The 22236-nt window shown below is 45.3% G+C and overlaps 1 protein-coding gene across 2 annotated transcripts in view; it reads left to right on the top strand.

Moving 5' to 3' along the window:
• Positions 1–1543: 1543 nt before the first annotated feature.
• Positions 1544–22236, top strand: part of LOC137351803 (E3 ubiquitin-protein ligase TRIM11-like) — a 46550-nt gene continuing 25857 nt past the window's right edge. The window contains exons 1-2 of one of the 2 annotated variants that reach the window (XM_068016655.1): positions 1544–2129; positions 13296–13391. In XM_068016655.1, the coding sequence (XP_067872756.1) occupies positions 1566–2129; positions 13296–13391 (660 nt within the window). In that variant the 5' untranslated portion in view covers positions 1544–1565. The remainder of the gene's footprint in view (positions 2130–13295; positions 13392–22236) is intronic. The other variant, XM_068016656.1, reaches the window with a different exon arrangement.

The following is a 22236-nucleotide window of genomic DNA, read 5'->3' as shown; positions in this document are numbered from 1 at the left end:
CTCCTGCACTATCTCTCCAGTCACGCACTCATCTGGTGTATTCTCTTTCTATACTCACTAGCACATGGTCTTGGGAGTAATCCAGAGATTACTACCTTTGAGGTCCCGCTTGCTAATCTCTTTCCTAACTCCCTAAACACAGCCTGCAGGACCTCATCCCTTTTTCTACCCATATCGTTGATACCAATGTGGACCACGACCTCTGGCTGTGTACTCTCACCCTCCAGAATGCTCTGTAGCTGCTCGGTGATATCCATGATCCTTGTAGCAGGAAGGAAACATACCAATCTGGAATCACCTCAGCGACCACAGAAAGGCCTGTCTGTTCCCCCAACTATAGAATCCCTTACCACTATTGCTCTCTTGTCTTTTCTCCTCCCTTCCTGCACAACTGAGCCATCCATGGTGCTCTGATAATGACTCTTACTGCACTGTACAGAGGAACCCTCTCTCTCATCGGTACTCAGAACTGAATAGTGGGTAGAAAGTGGGATGCCCTACGGGGATTCCTATACTTCTTGTCTGTATGGTAGCCACCCAGTCCCTCTCTGCCTGCACTCTCTTAAACTGTGGCGTGACCGCCTCCTGAAATGTGCTATCCACATATCTCTCATTCTCGCGAATGCGCCCCAGTGACACCAGCTGCTCCTTGAGTTCCAAGATTTGGTGCCTGAGTTTTTGCATTTGGTGGCATTTTCTGTGCATGTAGTTGTCCAGACATGGGTAGGGTCCTGGAGTCCCCACATGGCACAGGATGTGCATTTGACGGGTTTGAGCAGCCCTGTCGTGCCTTGAATTATTTATTTACTGTGCTAAATAATGAGGAGAAATTTCTTTACTCAGAGGGTTGTGAATCTTTGGAATTCTCTACCCCAGAGGGCAGTGGAAGCTCAGTCATTGAGTATGTTTCAAGCAGAAATTGACAGATTTCTAAATACCAATGATTTAAGGGGATATGAGGATAGTGTGGGAAAAAGGCATTGAAATGGATGATCAGCCATGATCATACTGAATGGCAGGGCAGGCTCGATGGGCTGAATGGTCTACTCCTGTTCCTATGTTTCTATGTTCCTAAAATTGTCAGAACACTGAGGAGAATTCCTCTGCTCCTCTTTGAACAGTGCATGGGATCCTTTAAATCACCTGAGGGGGTAGACAGGGCCTTGGATTCTTCCTGGTGTATCAGTCAACATTTATCCTGCAGCCAACATTATTGAAATGGATTATCTGGCCATCATCTCATTGCTGTGCGCAAATTAGCTGCCAGATTTTTATATTACGACAGCATCTGCAAAAAAAGAATTTGCATTTGTACAGTGCTTTTAACAAAGTGATTAACAGGAGTGCTTATCAAGCAAAATTTGATTCATAAGGAAACCTTAGGATAGGTGACCAAAAGCTTACTTAAAAGTGGTAGGTTTTAAGAAGTGTCTTAAAGGAGGTAGAGAGTAAACCTGCAATGCTGTAACTAATCTCTACAGATACATCTGTTGTACTCAGCTTCTTACCGTACGTATTTGTGCCACTTTGCATGCCACTTTCAGTTTCTATTCTTGGTTAAACGAATGGCGACTGCTTCACCTCAAGCGTGGTTAGAAGAGGAGCTTATTTGTTCCGTCTGCCTACAGATTTATACTGATCCAGTGATTCTCAACTGTAAACATAGCTTCTGTCGAGACTGTATCGAGAAAACCTGGGATGAGGCAGTTTTTGATGCTTATCCCTGCCCTGAATGTAGGGCAGAGTACAGGAAGAGGCCACAACTGCTAAAAAACTTCAAACTTGAGAGTATAATCCAGAAATACAACGCTCAGGATACTTCAAACTGTTCGCTTCCATGTAGCTACTGTACCAGCAACCCACGACCAGCAGTGAAGACCTGCCTGAAATGTGAAGCCTTGCTGTGTCTTGATCACCTCAGACACCACACGAGGAGCACTGTGTTTACAAAGCATATTCTTGTAGATCCCACTGCAGATGTGTCCCGGTGGAAATGCACAGAGCACCATGAACTGCTGAAGATTTACTGTAAGGATGATAAAGTGTGTGTCTGCACTCTCTGCACTCTAATCGGGAAACACAATCACCACAGGTGTGGCAGCATCAGTGAGGGAGAGAAGGAGCTGAGGGTAAGAATGGGATATGGGATTTTTTTCAATCTATATACGTTGCTGGCTGTTGTGGTGGGTGTTGATGCTCTTTTCACCTGCAAGAGGGCTCCGGTCTGGTTCCTGCCTGAAACAGAGATCACATCATGGGTGGCACAGTGGTGCAGTGGTTAGCATCACAGCCTCATAGCTCTAGGGACCCAGGTTCGATTCTGGGTACTGCCTGCGTGGAGTTTGCAAGTTCTCCCTGTGACCATGTGGGTTTTCGCTGGGTGCTCCGGTTTCCTCCCACAACCAAAGACCATTATAAATTGCTCCTAGTGTAGGTAGGTGGTAGGGAATATGGGATTACTGTAGGGTTAGTATAAATGGGTGGTTGTTAGTCGGCACAGACTCAGTGGGCCGAAGGGCCTGTTTCAGTGCTGTATCTCTAAAATTAAGATAAACGTATGTAGTTTTGTAGATAACACCTGATCCATGTGATCTCTTGGACTGGTTTTGATCACCTGAGGGGGGTTGGAGAGGTATTTTCCAGAGTTTTTTTTTCCTTACTTTTTTCCTCAGAGTTTTTTGCCTCTTTCAGGAGATTAAATGGTTGCCACGGGGGTGGGAAAGGTCCTCCTGCCATCATGAGATTAGGGAAGCTGTGATGAGCCAATGGTGTTTTTTCCTGCCCACATGTTCATATGTTCTATAGAAAGAAGCATTTGTACCTTTTCTTATTGCTTTGCGGGGCAACCAAAAGTGCTTCACAACCAAATAATCACTTTAGAAGCACACTCACTGTTATTTAGGCAAATTTGCTCATAACTGTGTCCCCTAAACAACAAATGAGGTGAATAATTAGTTAATCTATTGTTGGTGGTAGAGGAAAATTGGACAGGACACTCTTCTTCAAGTGCTACTATCACCTACATCTCATCCCACTGAGCCAAGCTGGCACTTAAAGGTAACATGTTCTAGTCCTCACCTCCGAAAAGGTAGCCCCATGTGACAGGTTTGCCGTGGTAAAGTTGAATGTGTGATGCACAGATCGAGGATTTACCTTGCCATAAGCAAAGATTCAGAATATCTGCATATTAATCATTGGTAGGAACTTCTTTGAAGCTCCTCTTGCTCCATCACCATAATTTAGGTAGAAGTGCAGTAGAAACCAGAGACGTTAGGGGCAGCAGGAGCAGCTGCAAGGAAATTCCCAGCCTCTAACTTACATAAAATATACAGCACAGAAACAGGCTATTTGGCCCAAGCAGTGCCTACCGGTGTTGATGCTCCACTCAAGCCTTGTCTCATCCTTCTTATCGAACTTTACAGTCATAGAGTCATAGAGTCATACAGCATAGAAACAGGCCCTTCAGCCCACCGTGTCCATGCCGACCATAATGCCTATCTATACTAATCCCACCTGCTTGCATTAATTCCATATCCCTCTATGCCTTGCTCATTCAAGTACCTGTCCAGATGCCTCTTAAATGTTACTACTGTTCCTGCCTCCACCACCTCCTCAGGCAGCTCATTCCAGATACCTACTATTCTGTGTGTGAAAAATGTACCCCTTTGATCCCCTTTAAACCTCCTCCCTCTCATCTTAAATCTATGCCCTCTAGTTTTAGTCACCCCTACCATGGGAAACAGACTCTGGCTATCTACCCTATCTATGCCTCTCATAATTTTATATACCTCTATCATGTCCTCTCTCAGCCTCCTTCGCTCTTGGGAAAACAGACCCAGCCTATCCAATCTCTCTTTCTAACTCAAGCCCTCCAAACCAGGCAACATCCTTGTGAATCTTTTCTGCACCCTCTCTAAGCTTAATCACATCTTTCCTGTAGTGCGGTGACCAGAACTGGACACAGTACTCCAAATGTGGCCGAACCAACGTTATGTACTCAATCAAATTCGTGAGACATGGTTTCCCACGTTTTTCGAGGAGGTGACCAAGAGGATTGACGAGGGCAGGGCGATGGACGTTGTCTACATGGACTTTAGCAAGGCCTTTGACAAGGTCCCACATGGTAGGCTGGTCCAGAAGGTTCGAACACATGGGATCCAGGGTGAGCTAGCAAATTGGATACAAAATTGGTTTGGAGATAGGAGGCAGAGGGTGGTAGTGGAGGGCTGTTTTTCAGATTGGAGGCTGGTGACCAGTGGTGTGCTGCAGGGATCAGGGCTGGGCCCTCCGTTGTTTGTCATATATATCAATGACTTGGATGTGAATGTAAGGGGCATGATTAGTAAGTTTGCAGATGACACCAAAATTGGTGGTATAGTGGATAGTGAAGAAGGTTGTCTAAGGTTACAACAGGATATCGATCAACTGGGAAAGTGGGCAAGGGAGTGGCAAATGGAATTTAATGCAGACAAGTGTGAAGTGTTACATTTTGGGAAGTTAAACCAGGGCAAGACGTATACAGTGAATGGCAGGGCCCCGGGGAGTGTTGTTGAAAAGTGGCAACACAGGTAGACAGGGTGGTGAAGAAGGCGTATGGCATGCTTGCCTTCATCGGCCGAGGCATTGAGTACAAGAGTTGGGACGTCATGTTACAGTTGTATATAACGTTGGTTAGGCCGCATTTGGAGAACTGTGTCCAGTTCTGGTCGCCGCACTACAGGAAAGATGTGATTAAGCTAGAGAGGGTGCAGAAAGGATTCACAAGGATGTTGCCTGGTTTGGAGGGCTTGAGTTATAAAGAGAGATTGGATAGGCTAGGTCTGTTTTCCCTGGAGCGAAGGAGGCTGAGAGGGGACATGATAGAGGTATATAAAATTATGAGAGGCATAGATAGGGTAGATAGCCAGAGTTTGTATCCCATGGTAGGCGTGACTAAAACTAGAGGGCATAGATTTAAGGTGAGAGGGAGGAGGTTTAAAGGGGATCAAAGGGGTACATTTTTCACACAAAGAATAGTGGGTATCTGGAATGAGCTACCTGAGAAGGTGGTGGAGGCAGGAAAAGTAGCGACATTTAAGAGGCATCTGGACAGGTACTTGAATGAGCAAGGCATAGAGGGATATGGAATTAATGCAGGCAGGTGGGATTAGTATAGATAGGCATTATGAACAAAAGAACAAAGAACAAAGATAATTACAGCACAGGAACAGGCCCTTCGGCCCTCCAAGCCTGCGCCGATCCAGATCCTCTCTCTAAACATGTCGCCTATTTTCTAAGGTTCTGTATCTCTTTTCTTCCTGCCCATTCATGTATCTGTCTAGATACATCTTAAAAGACTCCATCGTGCCTGCATCTACCACCTCCGCTGGCAATGCGTTCCAGGTGCCCACCACCCTCTGCGTAAAGAACTTTCCACGCATATCCCCCCTAAACTTTTCCCCTTTCACTTTGAACTCGTGTCCTCTAGTAATTGAAACCCCCACTCTGGGAAAAAGCCTCTTGCTATCCACCCTGTCTATACCTCTCATGATTTTGTACACCTCAATCAGGTCCCCCCTCAACCTCCGTCTTTCTAATGAAAATAATCCTAATCTGCTCAACCTCTCTTCATAGCTAGCACCCTCCATACCAGGCAACATCCTGGTGAACCTCCTCTGCACCCTCTCCAAAGCATCCACATCCTTTTGATAATGTGGCGACCAGAACTGTACGCAGTATTCCAAATGTGGCCGAACCAAAGTCCTATACAACTGTAACATGACCTGCCAACTCTTGTACTCAATGCCCCGTCCGATGAAGGAAAGCATGCCGTATGCCTTCTTGACCACTCTATTTACCTGCGTTGCCACCTTCAGGGAACAGTGGACCTGAACACCCAAATCTCTCTGGACATCAATTTTCCCCAGGACTTTTCCATTTACTGTATAGTTCACTCTTGAATTGGATCTTCCAAAATGCATCACCTCGCATTTGCCCTGATTGAACTCCATCTGCCATTTCTCTGCCCAACTCTCCAATCTATCTATATTCTGCTGTATTCTCTGACAGTCCCCTTCACTATCTGCTACTCCACCAATCTTAGTGTCGTCTGCAAACTTGCTAATCAGTCCACCTATACTTTCCTCCAAATCATTAATGTATATCATTGTATGGTCGGCATGGACGCGGTGGGCTGAAGGGCCTGTTTCTATGCTGTATGACTCTATGACTCAATGACAAAGCCATGCTGACTATCCCTTATCAGACCTTGCCTTTCCAAATGCATATAAATCCTGTCTCTCAGAATCCCTTCCAATAACTTTCCCACCACTGATGTAAGGCTCACCAGCCTGTAGTTCCCTGGCTTATCCCTGCTGCCCTTCTTGAATAAAGGCACAACATTAGCTATCCTCCGGTCTCTGGTACCTCACTCGTGGCTAATGATGATACAAAAGTCTCTGCCAGGGCCCCGGCAATCTCCTCCCTTGCTTCCCATAGCATCCTAGGATACACCTGGTCAGGCCCTGGGGATTTATCCACCTTAATGCGCTTCAAAACCTCCAACACCTCCTCCTTTGTAATGTTGATATGCTCCAGGATATCGGTGTTCCCTCCCTTGAACTCACTAGCTTCCATGACCTTCTCCACGGTAAATACTGATGAGAAATATTCATTTAAGACCTTGCCCATTTCCCGTGGCTCCACACATAGATTGCCACACTGATCCTTAAGGGGACCTACTCTCTCCCTAGCTACTTTTAATATACTTATAGAATCTTTTAGGATTCTCCTTTATCTTATCTGCCAGGGAAATCTCATGGCCCCTTTTCACCCTCCTAATTTCCTTCTTAAGTGTACTCCTACATCCCCTATACTCCTCGAGCGACTTGCTCGATCCCAGCTGCCTGTACCTGACATATGCCTCCTTCTTTGTCCTGACCAGACTCTCAATATCCCTCATCAACCAAGGTTCCCTAAACTTGCCAGCCTGCCCTTCCAGCTAACAGGAACATGCCAGCCCTGAACTCTTCCTATCTCACTTTTAAAAGTCTCCCATTGCCAGACGTCCCTTTACCTGTAAACAGCCTCTCCCATTCAACTTTTGAGAGTTCCTGTCTGATGCCATCGAAATTAGCCTTCCCGCAATTTAGGACTTCAGCCTGAGGCCCAGTCCTATCCTTTTCCATAACTATTTTGAAGCTAATAGAGTTATGGTCACCGGTCTCAAAGTGCTCCCCCACTGACACATCAACCACCTGCCCATTCTCATTTCCTAAGAGGAGGTCGAGTGTAGCCCCTTCTCTAGTAGGGCCATCCACATACTGCTTCTGAAAACTATCCTGGACACACTTAACAAATTCTTCCCCATCTGATCACTTATCACTAAAGCAGTCCCAGTCAATATTCGGGAAGTTAAAATCATCTAATATTATAACCCTATAATTCCTACACCTATCTGTGATTTCCCTACATTTCTGCTCCTCCACTTCCCTCTGACTATTGAGGGGCCTATAGTATAATCCCATCAAAGTGATCACCCCTTTGTTATTTCTAAGTTCTACCCATATGGCCTCGCTGGACATTCCCCCCGGGATATCCTCTCTAAGTACTGCCATGATGTCCTCCCTCATCAATAGTGCAACTCCCCCTCCTCTCTTACCTCCACCTCTGTCACGCCGGAAGGATCGGTACCCCGGAACATTGAGCCACTAGTCCTGCCCATCCCTCAACCACGTTTGCATAATAGCTATAATATCACAATCCCATGTACCGATCCGTGCTCTGAGTTCATCTGCCTTACCTGTGAGGCTTCTTGCATTAAAGTAAATGCAGTTTAGCCTACCAGACCTTCCACGCTCCCTGTCCTGCCCCTGCCCAGTCTGCCTACTGGACTTGCTTGCTTTAACCTCTACATTTGCCTCAACTATCTCATCGGCTTCCCCTTAAATGCATCTAAACTACCTGCTTCAATCACACCCAGTGGTAGCAAGACCCACATTCTCACCACTCTGCGGGTGAAGAAGTTTCTTCTGAATTCCATATTTGATTTCTTGGTGACTATTTTATATTGATGGCCTATAGTTTTGGTCTTCTCACAGGTGGAAACACTCTTTTTGTGTCTGCTCTATCAAAACCTTTCATAATTTTAACGATTGCTATTCGATCATCATTCAGCCTTCTCTTTTCAAGAGAAAAGAGGCCCAGCCTGTTTTATGCTTTCCTGATAGGTATAACTTTGCATTTATGATATCATTCTTGTAAATTGTTTTTGCACCCTCTCCCGGTGCCTCTATATCTTTTTTACAGTATGGTGACCAGAACTGTCCACTGTACTTCTCGTGTGGTCTAACCAAGGTTCGATATAGGTTTATCATAACTTCTCTATTTTTCAATTATCTCCCTTTAGAAATAGACCCTAGTGCTTGGTTTGCTTTTTTATGACCTTATTAAGCTGCATTGCTACTTTTAGTGATTTATGTATTTGTCCTCCACATCCCTTTGCTACTTTACTCCATTTAGATTCTTATTTTCTAAGTAATGTGTAATCTCGTTTTTCTTACCAAGATGTAAAGCAATTATATTCTGCAAGGTTAATAATGTCTTCTTGTAAGCTGTTGTGCTCCCCCTCAGTACTGATTATTCACCCCCTGCCACCCCTACCCCCAAATTTGGTGTCATCCAGGAATTTAGAAATTGTGTTTTTGATTCCAAAGTCTGAATTGTTAATATACAGTGTGAACAACAGTGATCCTTATTGGACCCACTTTGCATCTTCTGCCACTCTGAATAGTTACCCTTTACCTTACTCTCTGCTTTCTATCTTGCAACCAGCTATCCAATTCTGACCCCACATACTCTGATCTTATTCATTAGGCACCTATTGAATGTCTTTTGGAAATCTAGATAAATTGAATCTACCATATTACCATTGTCTACTCTCCCCATTACCTCTTCAAAGAAGTGTGATTGTGGTTATTGGAGGCCAATCATCTCAGACCTAGGACATTGTTGCAAGAGTTCTTCAGGGCAGTGTTCAAGGCCCAACCATCTTCAGCTGATTCATCAATGACCTTCCCTAAAACATAAGGTCAGAAGTGGGAATGTTCACTAATGATTGCAGTGTTCAGTACCATTTGCAACTCCTCTGATATTGAAGCAGTCTGTGCCCGCATGCAGCAAGACCTGGACAACAGGACCTGGGCTGAGAAGTGGCGAGTAACATTTGCACTACACAAGTGCCAGGCAATGACCATCTCCAACAATCTACCATCGCTGAATCTCCCAACATTGACATCTTGGGAGTTACCATTGATCAGAAGCTGAACTGGACCTGCCATATAAATACTGTGGCTACAAGAGCAGGTCAGAAACTGGGAATTCTATGGTGAGTAACTCACCTCCTGACTCCCCAAAGCCGGTCCACCATCTACAAGGCACAAGTCAGGAGTGTGATGGAATACTCTCCACTTGCCTGAATTACTGCATCTCCAAAAATACTCAGGAAGCTTGACACCATCCTAGACAAAGCAGCCTGCTTGATCAGCACCCCATCCACCACCATAAACATTCACTCCCTCCACCATGCACAGTGCCAGCAGTGTGGACCATCTACAAGATGCACTGCAGCAACTCGCCAAAGCTCCTTCGAAAGCACCTTCCAAACCTGCAACCTCTACCACCTAGAAGGACAAGGGCAGCAGATGCCTGGATACACCACCACCTGCAAGTTCCCCTTCAAGCCACACACCATCCTGACTTGGAACTATACCATTGTTCTTTCACCATTGCTGGGTCAAAATGCTGAAGCTCCCTCCCTAACAGCACCATGGGCTGCAGCGGTTCAAGAAGGTGGGTCACCATCATCTTCTCAAGAGCAATTAGGGATGGACAATAAATGCTGGCCTTGCCAGTGACGCCTACATCCCAAGATTGAATTTTTAAAAAAGAATTCAATGAGGTTGGTCATAGAAACATAGAAAATAGGAGCAGGAATAGGCCATTCGGCCCTTTGAGCCTGCTCCACCATTCATTATGATCATGGCTGATCATCCAACTCAGTAACCTGTTCTTGCTTTCACCCCATACCCTTTGATCCCTTTAGACCCAAGAGCTATATCTAACTCCTTCTTGAAAACATACAATGTTTTGGCCTCCACTGCTTTCTGTGGTAGCGAATTCCACAGGCTCACCACTCTCTGGGTGAAGAAATTTCTCCTCATCTCAGTCCTGAAAGGTTTACCCCCTATCCTTAGACTATGACCCCTGGTTCTGGACTCCCCCACCATTGGGAACATCCTTCCTGCATCTATCCTGTCAAGTCCTGTTAGAATTTTATAGGTTTCTATGAGATCCCCCCTCACTCTTCTTGTCACCAGCAAAAATAATCCTAACCGACTCAATCTCTCCTCATACGTCAGTCCCGCCATCCCAGGAATCAGTCTGGTAAACCTTCGCCGCACTCCCTCTATAGCAAGAACATCCTTCCTCAGATAAGGAGACCAGAACTGCACACAATATTCCAAGAGTGGCCTCACCATGGCCCTGTATAATTGCAGTAAGACATCCCTGCTCCTGTACTCGAATCCTCTTGCTATGAAGGCCAACATACCATTTGCCTTTTTTACCGCCAGTTGCACCTGCATGCTTACCTTCAGCGACTGGTGTACGAGAACACCCAGGTCTCACTGCATATACCCCTCTCTCAGTTTATAGCTGTTCAGATAATAAGCTGCCTTCCTGTTTTTGCTACCAAAGTGGATAATCTCACATTTATCCACATTATACTGCATCTGCCATGCATTAGCCCACTCACTCAACTTGTCCAAATCACCCTGAAGCCTCTCTGCATCCTCCTCACAACTCAGCCTCCCACCCAGTTTTGTGTCATCTGCAAATCTGGAGATATTACATTTAGTTCCCTCATCTAAATCATTAATATATATTCTGAATAGCTGGGGTCCTAGCACCGATCCCTGCGGTACCCCACTAGTCACTGCCTGCCATTCGGAAAAAGACCCACTTATCCCTACTCTTTGTTTCCTGTCTGCCAACCAATTTTCTATCCATCACAATACACTACCCCCAATCCCATGAGCTTTAATTTTACACGCTAATCTCTTATGTGGGACTTTGTCGAAAGCCTTCTGCAAGTCCAAATAAACCACATCCACTGGCTCCCCCTCATCAACTCTACTAGTTACACCCTCGAAGAATTCTATTAAATTTGTCAAGCATGATTTCCCTTTCGTAAATCCATGCTGACTCTGCCCGATTCTACCACTATTCTCTAAGTGCTCTGCTATTAAATCTTTGATAATGGACTCTAGAATTTCCCCCACTACCGACCGACGTCATGCTGACTGGTCTATAATTCCCTGCTTTCTCTCTACCTCCCTTTTTAAATAGTGGGGTTACACTAAGTACCCTCCAGTCTGTAGGAACTGTTCCAGAGTCTATAGAATCTTGGAAGATGACCACCAATGCATCCACTATTTCTAGGGCCACTTCCTTAAGTACTCTGGGATGCAGACCATCAGGCCCTGGGGATTTATCGGCCTTCAATCCCATCAATTTCCCCAACACCATTTCTCTACAAATGCTGATTTCCTTCAGTTCCTCTCTCTCACTAAGCCCTGTGATCCCCAACATTTCTGGCATGAGATTTGTGTCCCCCTTTGTGAAGACAGAACCAAAGTATGCATTTAGTTGGTCAGCCATTTCTTTGTTCCCCAAAATAAATTCCCCTGTTTCTGACTGTAAGGGACCTACATTTGTCTTCACCAATCTTTTTCTCTTCACATACCTACAGAAACTTTTACAGTCAGTTTTTATGTTCCCCGCAAGCTTGCTCTCGTACTCTATTTTCCCCTTCTTAATCAATCCCTTGGTCCTCCTTTGTTGAATTCTATCATATTATGATCGCTCATCCCCAAGGGGTATCGCACAACTAGATTGTCAATTATTCCTCTCTCATTACACAATACCCAGTCTAGGATGGCCTGTTCTCTTGTTGGTTCCTCAATATGTTGGTCCAGAAAACCATCTCGTATACACTCCAAAAATTCCTCCTCTACGGTACTGTGACTAATTTGATTTGGCCAATCTATATGCAGATTAAAGTCACCCATAATTACAGATGTTCCTTTTGTCGCATGCATCTCTAATTTCCTGTTTAATGCCATTCCCAACATCACCACTACAGTTTGGGGGTCTATATACAACCCCCACTAACGTTTTTTACCCCTTTGTGTTTCTCAGCTCTACCCATATAGATTCCACATCGTCAGAGCTAATATCTTTCCTCACTATTGCATTAATTTCCTCCTTAACCAGCAATGCAACTCCACCACCTTTTGCTTTTTGTCTGTCCTTTCCAAATACTGAATATCCCTGGATGTTCATTTCCCATCCCTGGTCACCTTGCAGCCATGTCTCTGTAATCCCGACTATATCATACCCGTTTACATCTATTTGCGCGATTAATTCATCCACTTTATTACGAATGCTCCGCGTGTTAAGGCACAAAGCCTTAAGGCTTGTCTTTTTAACGTTACTTGTCCCCTTCCCACTATTTTTCACTGTGGACCTGTTTGATTCTGGCCCTTGATTTCTCTGCCTGTCACTTTTCTTATTCCCCTTACTGTCTTTTGTTCTTGTCTTTGATCCCCCCTCCTCTGACGCCTTGCAAAGGTTCCCATCCCCCTGCCATTTTAGTTTAAACCCTCCCCAACCACTCTTGCAAATATTCCCCCTAGGACATCAGTCCCAGTCCTGCCCAGGTGTAACCCGTCCAGTCTGTACTGGTCCCACCTCCCCCAGCACCGGTCCCAATGTCCCAGGAATCTGCGTCAAGCAAGGCTTCCCCTTTTGAAATCCCTGCCCTCTATTCATTAATATATTTTTGGTTTCTCAATTTTTTCCCCATTTTCTCCTTTAGTAAGGATTCTATTATTCTTTTCTACCAGTGATACTATTCTAACTGTAGTTCCTTGGGCATATTCTATCTCCCTTCTTAAATATGGATATATTGTGAGCTATCTGCCAGTCCTCTAGCACTACACCTGTTCCTAATGAAGTATTAAATATGTGTAATTGTGCCTATGCTAACTCTTCTCTATATTATTTTAACTCTGTATATTTTCCATTATCTTTTGGATTTGTAGCTCTGAAGATTCCACTTTCTCAAGGGCTATTCGGGATGGGCAACAAATGCTGGCCTTGCCAGTGACGTTCGCATCCCTGAACAAATAAAAAAAGATGTGTGCACATATTTAAAGTGAAGGACTGATTGAAGTAACAAAGTGATTTTATTCCAGACTTCCCTCAACAATCAAACAGAAAAGATCAGGAGCAATGTAGAAGCTGCACAGGCTGCTGTTCAAAATCTTCAGAAAGAGAAACAGAAAACACAGGTAGGCAGCTTCTCGTAATGACATAATTCTACAATCTCTGGATTAAAAGGTAAAAGAAAGACTTGCAATTATATAGCACCATTCATGACCTCAGGATATCCCAAACTACTTTATAGTCAATGAAGTACCATTGAAGTGAAGTCACTCTTATAACGTAGAAAACACAGCAGCCAATTTACGCACAGCAAGCTCCTACGAACAGCAATGAGATAATGATCCTATAATCTGTTTTTTAGTGATGTTGGTTGAGGGATAAATATTGGCCAGGACACTGGGAAGAACTCCCTTGCTGTTCTTTGGAATAGTGCCATGGGATCTCTTGCATCCATTTGAGAAGGCTTGGTTTAACATGTCACCTGAAAGACAGCACCTCCAACAGTGCAGCACTCTCTCAGTACTATGCTGGAACATCAGCCTTGGTATGGGGACTTGAAGCCACAGTCTACCTAGCTCAGAGGTGAAAGTGCTATCACTGAGCCTTGGCTGGCATTTGCTGGATGCAGTAGTGTGGACGTTATGTTACTGAATTGGTAATGCTGAGCATATGAGTTTGAATCCCACCAAGGTAGTTGTCAAATTTGCATTCAGTTTTCAAAGAGATCTGGAAGTAAATGCTGGTATCAATAAAAGTGACTGTAAAACTGTCAGCTTGTTGTAATACCAAAACAGATTCACTGGTATCCTTTAGGGAAGAAAAGTTGCTGTCATTACCCAGGCTGGCCTAATTGTAACTCCAATCCCACAGGGTGGTTGATTCTTAACAGACTTGTCTAAGTAGCCTAGCAAACACCATAAATGTATCACATGTCTGGAAGGCCGACCACGACCTTCTCAGGTTATCTAGGGTGTACAATACATGTCAGTCTTGCCAGTGACCCTGCATCTTACAAATGCATTTTTGCCAAATCAGGGAAGGGCTGATTTGTCCTTCAGTTTGCTGCCAATGTTTGGGTGCTGTTGGGATAAATGGGGCAGTAATAGCAAACCTTGAAAACCTTGCATTAGAATTATCCTCTAGAAATGGTCGTGACCTACATTAAGGACTACTGGTAGACAATCCTACCACATTTAAGTGGGGTCAAATGGTCATTGGTCACCACCATCCACCACTCCCCCCACCCCCACTATACCCAAAGCAACCCAGATTATTACTGTCACTCTGTAAATGGGGTATGACCTGCAGAGCAATATCCCCCAGGCAGACGTCCCATTGAGGAGGCCATCTTGTTTACTAGAGCTAATGGTTTGTCCTATTTTGCCTGAATCTCCACATCAGCTATTTGGTGCTCTGGGAGTTCTGTCAGGAATTTTCCTGCCCTGTTTAGTCACTCTGCAAAAAGTACACTTTTGCAATGAGGACATGGATTTCCCAATGGGAATCCCTCTATCCATATGTTATTAAGAAGAGTAGAAGAAGGAAATGGAAGAGGCTGTACTGAAGGCATTTACAATGTTGTCATATAAGACAGATGTTGCCTACACACAGTTACCTACTCAACAGGGTTTACAGATCAAGAGGATCTTAGTGTAAGTCCTGCCTCAGAAGGATGTGCTTTTTCCACAAATGCTGTTGGAGAGACAAAGCAGGTAGAATTCTCACCTGTGTCATACTCTGCCGACTAAACAAATAACTAGCAGAAGAATTTCTCCAAGAAAGCCAATAGGGATTTTCAGCTGGTTGCAAAACTTCTGACCTGATTTCCTCAGCCTGCCAAATGCAGCAAAAGTGTAGAGAGAGTAACAGAGTCTCAATGTGGTTTTTGTCAATTTGACAAAGGTGTTCGATTCTGTGAATCGAGATGAACCATGGGACATTCTTCTGAAGTTTAGATGTCTTTGCAGATGGACACAGTCTGATGTCATCACCATTTGTAGTCATTAATGGTGTTAAGCAGGAAAGAAAGGAAGACTTAGAATCATAGAATAGTTACAGTACAGAAGGAGGCCATTCAGCCTTTTGAGCCCGTGCTGGCTCTATACAAGAATAATCCAGCTCGTCCCACTCTCCCACCCTTTCCCCGTAGCCCTGCAATTTTTTTTCCCTTCATGTACTTATCGAATTCCCTATTCAAACCCTTGATTAAATCTGTCTCAATCACACTCTCAGACAGTGCATTCCTGATCATAACCACTCGCTAAGTAAAAAAGCTTTTCCTCATATCGCTTTTATTTCTTTTGCCATCCAATTTAAATCTGTGTCCTCTGTTTTTCGACCCTTGTGCCAATGGGAACAGTTTCTCTCTATCTACCCTGTCCAGACCCCTCAGGATTTTGAACACCTTTATCAAATCTTCTCTCAACCTTCTCTGCTGTAAGGAAAACAACACCAGCTTCTCCAATCTATCTACGTAACTGAAGTTCCTCATCCCTGGAACCATTCCAGTATGTCTTCTGCATCCTCTCTAAAGCCTTCACATTCTTCCTAAAGTGTGGTGCCCAGAATTGAATACAATACTGATGTTGAGGCTGAACCAATGTTTTATAGACGTTCATCGTAACTTCCTTGTTTTTGTACTCTAGGCCTCTATTTATAAAGCCCAGGATCTCGTATGCTTTTTAAATTGCTTTGTCAACCTGCCTTGCAACCTTCAATGATTTATTCACATATACCTCCAGGTCCCCCTGTTTCTGTACCTCCTTGAGAATAGTATCCTTTATTTTATATTGCTTCTCCTCATTCTTCCTACAAAAATGTATCATTTTGTACTTTTCTGAAATAAATTTCATCTGCCACAAGTCTGTCCATTCCACCAACCTGTCTATGTCCTCTTAAAGTTTATCACTATCCTCCTCGCAGTTCACAATACTTCTATGTTTTGTGTCATGTGCAAATTTTGAAATAGTGCCCTGTACACCTACGTTCAAGTTATTAATATCTATCATGAAAAGCAGTGGTCCTAGTACCAACCCCGGGGAACCCCACTGTATACCTTCCTCCGGTCCGAAAAACAATTGTTCACCACTATACTTTGTTTCCTGTCATTCGGCCAACTTCGTATCCATGCTCCCTGTATTTCCATGTGCTTCAACTTTGCTGGCAAGCCTATTATGTGGCAATTTATCAAACACCTTTTGTAAGTCCATATACATCACATCAACTACATTACCCTGATCAGCCCTCTCTGTTACCTCATCAAAAAGTTCAATCAAGTTAGTTAAACATGATTTGCCTTTAATGATTTCCTTAATTAATTTGCACTTGTTCAAGTGACCATTAATTTTGTCCTGAATTATCATTTCTAAAAGCTTTCCCAACACAGAGAGGTTAAACTAGGTAGCCTGCAGTTGCTGGGCTTATCTTTCCACCCTTTTTTAAACAAGGGTGTAACATTTGTAATTCTCCAGTCCTTTGGCGCCACTCCCATATCTAAGGATGTTTAGCAGATTATGACCAATACCTCTTTCCACCCGTCCCTCAGCAACCTAGGATGCATCCCATCCAGATCTGGTGACATATCTACTTTAAATACAGCCAGCCTCTTTTCAAGTTTTAGCCCATCCGCTGTCTCAACTGCCTCTTTTGTTAATGTGAATTTAGAAGCATCTTCTTACTTGGTAAAGACAGATGCAAAGTATTCATTTAGTACCTCATTGCCTCCATCTGTAGGTCTCTTCTGGTTGCTACGTGTCTACTATTTATATGTCTGTAGAAGACTTTTCGATTCTCTTTTATGTTAGCTGACCATTCCCATTCTCACACTCTTTCCTTGCCCCTCTTACTTCCTTTTCTACTTTCCCTCTGAACGTTCTGTATTCAGCCTAGTTCTCACTTGTAAAATCAACCTGCCATCTATCATATGTCCCTTTTTCTGCTTCATCTTACTTTCTATCTCTTTCATCATCCAGGGTGCTCTGGCTCTGGTTGCCGTACCTTTCCCCTTTGTAAGAATGTACCTCGTCTGTACCCAAACCGTCTCCTCTTTAAAGGCAGCCTTTCTTCAATTACAGTTTTGCCTGTCAATCTTTTTTTCCAGTTTACCTGGATCAGATCCATACTCACCCCATTGAAATTGGCCTTTCTTCAATTAAGTATTTTTGCTATAGATTGCTCCTTGTTCTTTTCAACGGCTAATCTAAACCTTATGTTACTATGATCACTGTTCCCTAAAGGTTCCCCTACTGACACTCACTTCACTTGACCTACCTCATTCCCCAGAACCAGATCCAGCAATGATTCCTTCTTCATTGGGCCAGAAACATACTGATCTAGAAAATTCTCCTGAACATACTTCAGAAACCCTTCTACCCTTTACACTGTTACTATCCCAGTCTATATTAGGATAATTGAAGTCCAAATTATCTCTACTCCATAGTTCTTGCACCTCTCTGTGACTTCCCTGCAAATAGGTTGGTGACCTATAGAATATGACCGCATTTGTTGACAACGCGAACGGTAGATGGCGCTGTTTTGGCACATGCGCAAATACAGCATGTGCCACTAAAACGTCACAGATTGCGACTGTAGCAGCTGCCAGGACTAAAGATGGCGCTGCTCAAAGAATCACACAGAGGAAACCTAACGAACACGTGGCAGTATGCAATGGCCGGAGTGAGAGAGCAGCGCAGGGGCCGGGGAGAGCAGCATTGACGGTGACAGGGTTGGGGGAGGGGAGAGGAAAGAGAGCGGGGGGGGAGGAAAGAGAGGAGAGGGGGGGGGGGAAAGAGAGGGGGGGAGGAAAGAGAGAGGGAGGGGGGGAAAGAGAGGGAGGGGTGGAGGAGGAAAGAGAGGAGGGGGGGAGGAGGAAAGAAAAGTGGGGGGGAGGAGGAAAGAGAGGAGCGGGGAGAGGAGGAAAGAGAGGAGGGGGAGGAGGAAAGAGAGGGGGGGGTGGAGGAAAGAGACGAGGGGGGAGGAGGAAAAAGAGGAGGGGGGAGGAGGAAAGAGAGGATGGGGAGGAGGAAAGAGAGGAGGGGGGAGGAAAGAGAGAAGAGGGGGGGAGGAAAGAGAGGAGGGGGGAGGAAAGAGAGGAGGGTGGGAGGAAAGAGAGGAGAGGGGGAGGAAAGAGAGGAGGGGGGAGGAAAGAGAGGAGGGGGGAGGAAAGAGAGGAGCGGGGGGGAGGAAAGAGAGGAGAGGGGGGGAGGAAAGGGGGGGGGGAGGAAAGAGAGAGGGGGGGAGGAAAGAGAGAGGGGGGAGGAAAGAGAGGGAGGGGGGGAAAGAGAGCGGGGGGAGGAAAGAGAGAGGGGGAAGGAAAGAGAGGGAGGGGGGAGGAAAGAGAGGGAGGGGGGAAAGAGGGGGAGGGGGGAAAGAGAGGGGGGGAGGGGGGAAAGAGAGGGAGGGGGAGGGGGGAAAGAGAGGGAGGGGAGGGGGAGGGGGGAAAGAGAGGGAGGGGGATGGGGAGGGGGGATGGAGGGGGAGGGGGAAAGAGAGGGAGGGGTAGGGGGGAAAGAGAGGGAGGGGTAGGGGGGAAGAGAGGGAGGGGGAGGAAGAGCGGGGGGAGGGGGGGGAGAGTGGGTGGAGGGGGAGAGGGAGGAAGAGGAGAGGGAGAGGGAGGAAGGGGAGAGGGAGTGGGGGGGGGGGGGGAGCAGCGGAGCATGCGCCAGAAACACAACAGCAAAAAACTTACCGGCCAGTCCCTGGACCCGGCGACACCAAGGTCTTCGCACACTCGCTCCCCGCAGCTCTCTATGGCCTCTCGCTTCCGGCCCTCTCCATTCAGCCGTTCCCTCCAGCTGCGGATGCCCAATCCAGTTGCTTCTCCCCTACTTCTCCACAGTACTTCAGGCATTGCAACTGTCTGGTCCCTGCATTTTGCATGCTCCCTCTCTCCACCCCTCCCTGCTCTCCCCACCCCTCCCCCCTCCCCCCTCTCCATCTTCACCTCCCCCTCTTCACCCACCCCTCCCTCCCCCTCTTCACCCACCCTTCACCCAATCCTCCATCCCCCTCTTCACCCACCCCTCTATCTCCCTCTTCACCCACCCCTCTATCCCCCTCTTCACCCACCCCTCCTCTACCCCCGCTACCTCCACCCCTCCCTCTACCGCCCTACCTCCACCCCTCCCTCTACCCCCCTACCTCCACCCCTCCACCACAGTGGCAAGCCGCACCGCAGCGCATGCGCAGAGAGAAGGAGACCGTCTGCGCATGTGCGCACCGCGGCGCAGCCTGATGACGTCAACGCTGACGAAGCGTTGTCATGAATCACTTTGATAGAATATACCCAGTAGTATAATGGTACCTCTATTGTTTCTGAACTCTAACAAACAGATTCTGCCCTTAACTCCCTCTAGGACATCCTCTCTCTCTAGCACTATAATATTCTCCGTAATCAATACTGCCACCTCTCCTCCTTTCTTTCCTTCCATAATACCTTATATCGACGAATATTTAGTACCCAATCATTCCCTTTTTTGAGCCAGATCTCTGTTATTGCCACAACACCATATTCCCATGTAGCTATTTGTGCCTGCAACTCGCCAACCTTATTTACTACGCTTCGTGTGTTTAAACACATGCCCTGCAAACCTATCTTAGACCCTCTTGTATTCTCTGTTAGTGTGATGCCACTAATATTTCTTACTCTAGTGATATCTCTCTCTCCCAATCCTGTGTGCACCTTGTTTACCTCCTTCTAATGCCTTATCCTACTGCCTACCCATCTGGGAAATTAGTTTAAACTCTCTGCCACAGCACGAGAAAACTATACCATTAGGATATTGGTCCAAGCTCTGCTCAGGTTCAAGCCATCCAGCCTGTACAGGTTCCACCTCCTTCAGACTGGTGCCAATGTCCAGGAAGTAAAACTCCTCCTTTCTACATAAGAACATATGAAATAGGAACAGGAGTAGGCCACTTGGCCCCTCGAGCCTGCTCCACCATTTAATAAGATCATGCTGATGTGATTGTGGTGAGTCGAAGAGACTTAGCAGTTGGCAAGAAAAAAAGACAGAAGTGCAAGGGGAGAGCCAACTGTGTAAAAGCCTCGACAACCAATTTTATCTGCAGCACCTGTGGAAGAGTCTGTCACTCTAGAATTGGCCTTTATAGCCACTCCACGCGCTGCTTCACAAACCACTGACCACTTCCAGGCGCTTACCCATTGTCTCTCGAGACAAGGAGGCCAAAGAAGAAGATTGTGGCCTTAACTCTACTTTCCTGCCGTCCCCCCCATAACCCTTTACTCCCTTGCAGATCAAAAATCTGTCTAACTCAGCCTTGAATACATTCAATGACCCAACCTCCACTGCTCTCTGGGGAAAAGAAATCCAAATATTAACGAACCTCTGAGAGAAGAAATTCCTCTTCATTTCCACTTAAATGGGAGACCCCTTATTCTGAAACTTTGCCCCCCCCCCATCAGTTCTAGATTCCTCCAACAACGGGAAACATCAGCTCAGCATTGATTCTGTCAAACCCCCTCAAAACCTTATATGTTTCAATGAGATCATCTTTCATTCTTCTAAACTCCAAAGAGTATAGGCCCAACCTGCTCAACCTTTCCTCATACGACAACCCCAGGAATCAACCTTGTGAACCTTCTCTGAACTGCATCCTATGCATATATATAACTCCTTAAATAAGGAGACCACAACTGTGTGCAGTACTCCAGGTGTGGTCTCACCAATGCCCTGTACAACTGTAGCAAGACTACCTTACTTTAATACTCCACCCCCTTGCAACAAAGACCAACAATTCATTTGCCTTCTTAATTACTTGCTGTACCTGCAAGCTAACTTTTTGTGATGCATGTATCCATCTAGATTCCTTTGTACCACAGCATTCTGCAGATTCCCTACATTTAAATAATATTCCACTTTTCTATTCTTCCTGCCAAAGTGGACAACTTCACATTTTCCTACTTTTTAGTCCATCTGCCAAATTTTTGCCCACTCACTTATCCTATCTATATCCCTTTGCACACTCTTTTTGTCCTCCTCATAACTTGTTTGCCTTCCTATATTAGTATCATCAGCAAATTTGACTACAATACCCTCGGTCCATTCGTCCAAGTCATTAGCACAGATTGTTAATAGTTGATGTTAAAAAAAGCAGTAGTTTGCACCACCACCCACGCCAGGCTGTATATGAGTTGCACATGACAGCTGTGCGTCTGGTTCACTGCCTGAGCTTTCTAAATGAGTTAAGCTGCTCATGGAGGAGCAGCACGGTTTTGGTGCACGGTCCAAGCTTGAAACTTTGTGTTTGTATAGACCGTACATAAAGGCTGATCACTCAAGATGGGATCAGTAACACAATATTGCGGGTTCTTTACTGATTACTGAGTGAGTAGCAATTGCATCGAGATGGTTACCGTACAGATGTATCTTTAAGTCTGCCTAACACTCAGAATCATGTGGTGTGTTACATCATAGCTCTTCCATGACTAACATAATCTTGTAGCCACACCTCCTAAAGGTGTATGCACACAACAGTTGAGGCCCTCACACTGATCCCTGTGGCACTCCACTAGTTACTGTTTGCCAACTTGAAAATGACCCATTTATTCTGACTTTTCCTGTTAGCTAATCCTCTATCCATGCTAATATATACCCCCAACACCATGAGCTCTTATCTTGTGTAATAACCTTTTATGTGGCACCTTATCAAATGCTTTTGGGAAATCCAAATACTTTACATTTACTGGTTTCCCTTTATCCACCCTGCTTGAGACATCCTCAAAGAACTCGAATAAATTTGTCAAATATGATTTTCCTTTCATAAAACCATGTTGACTCTGCCTGATTGCATTACAATTTTCCAAATGTCCTGCTACTACTTCCTTAATGATAGACTCCAGCATGTCCCAAATGACAGATGTTAGGCTAATTGGCCTATAATTTTCTGCTTTCTGTCTCTTTCCTTTCTTGAATAGAGGTGTTACATTTGCAGTTTTCCAATTCGTTGGGA

The sequence above is a fragment of the Heterodontus francisci genome, chromosome 36 (genome assembly GCF_036365525.1).
Source record: "Heterodontus francisci isolate sHetFra1 chromosome 36, sHetFra1.hap1, whole genome shotgun sequence".
Classification (NCBI taxonomy): Eukaryota; Metazoa; Chordata; class Chondrichthyes; order Heterodontiformes; family Heterodontidae; genus Heterodontus; species Heterodontus francisci.
This window is presented reverse-complemented; position numbering and strand designations above follow the sequence as displayed.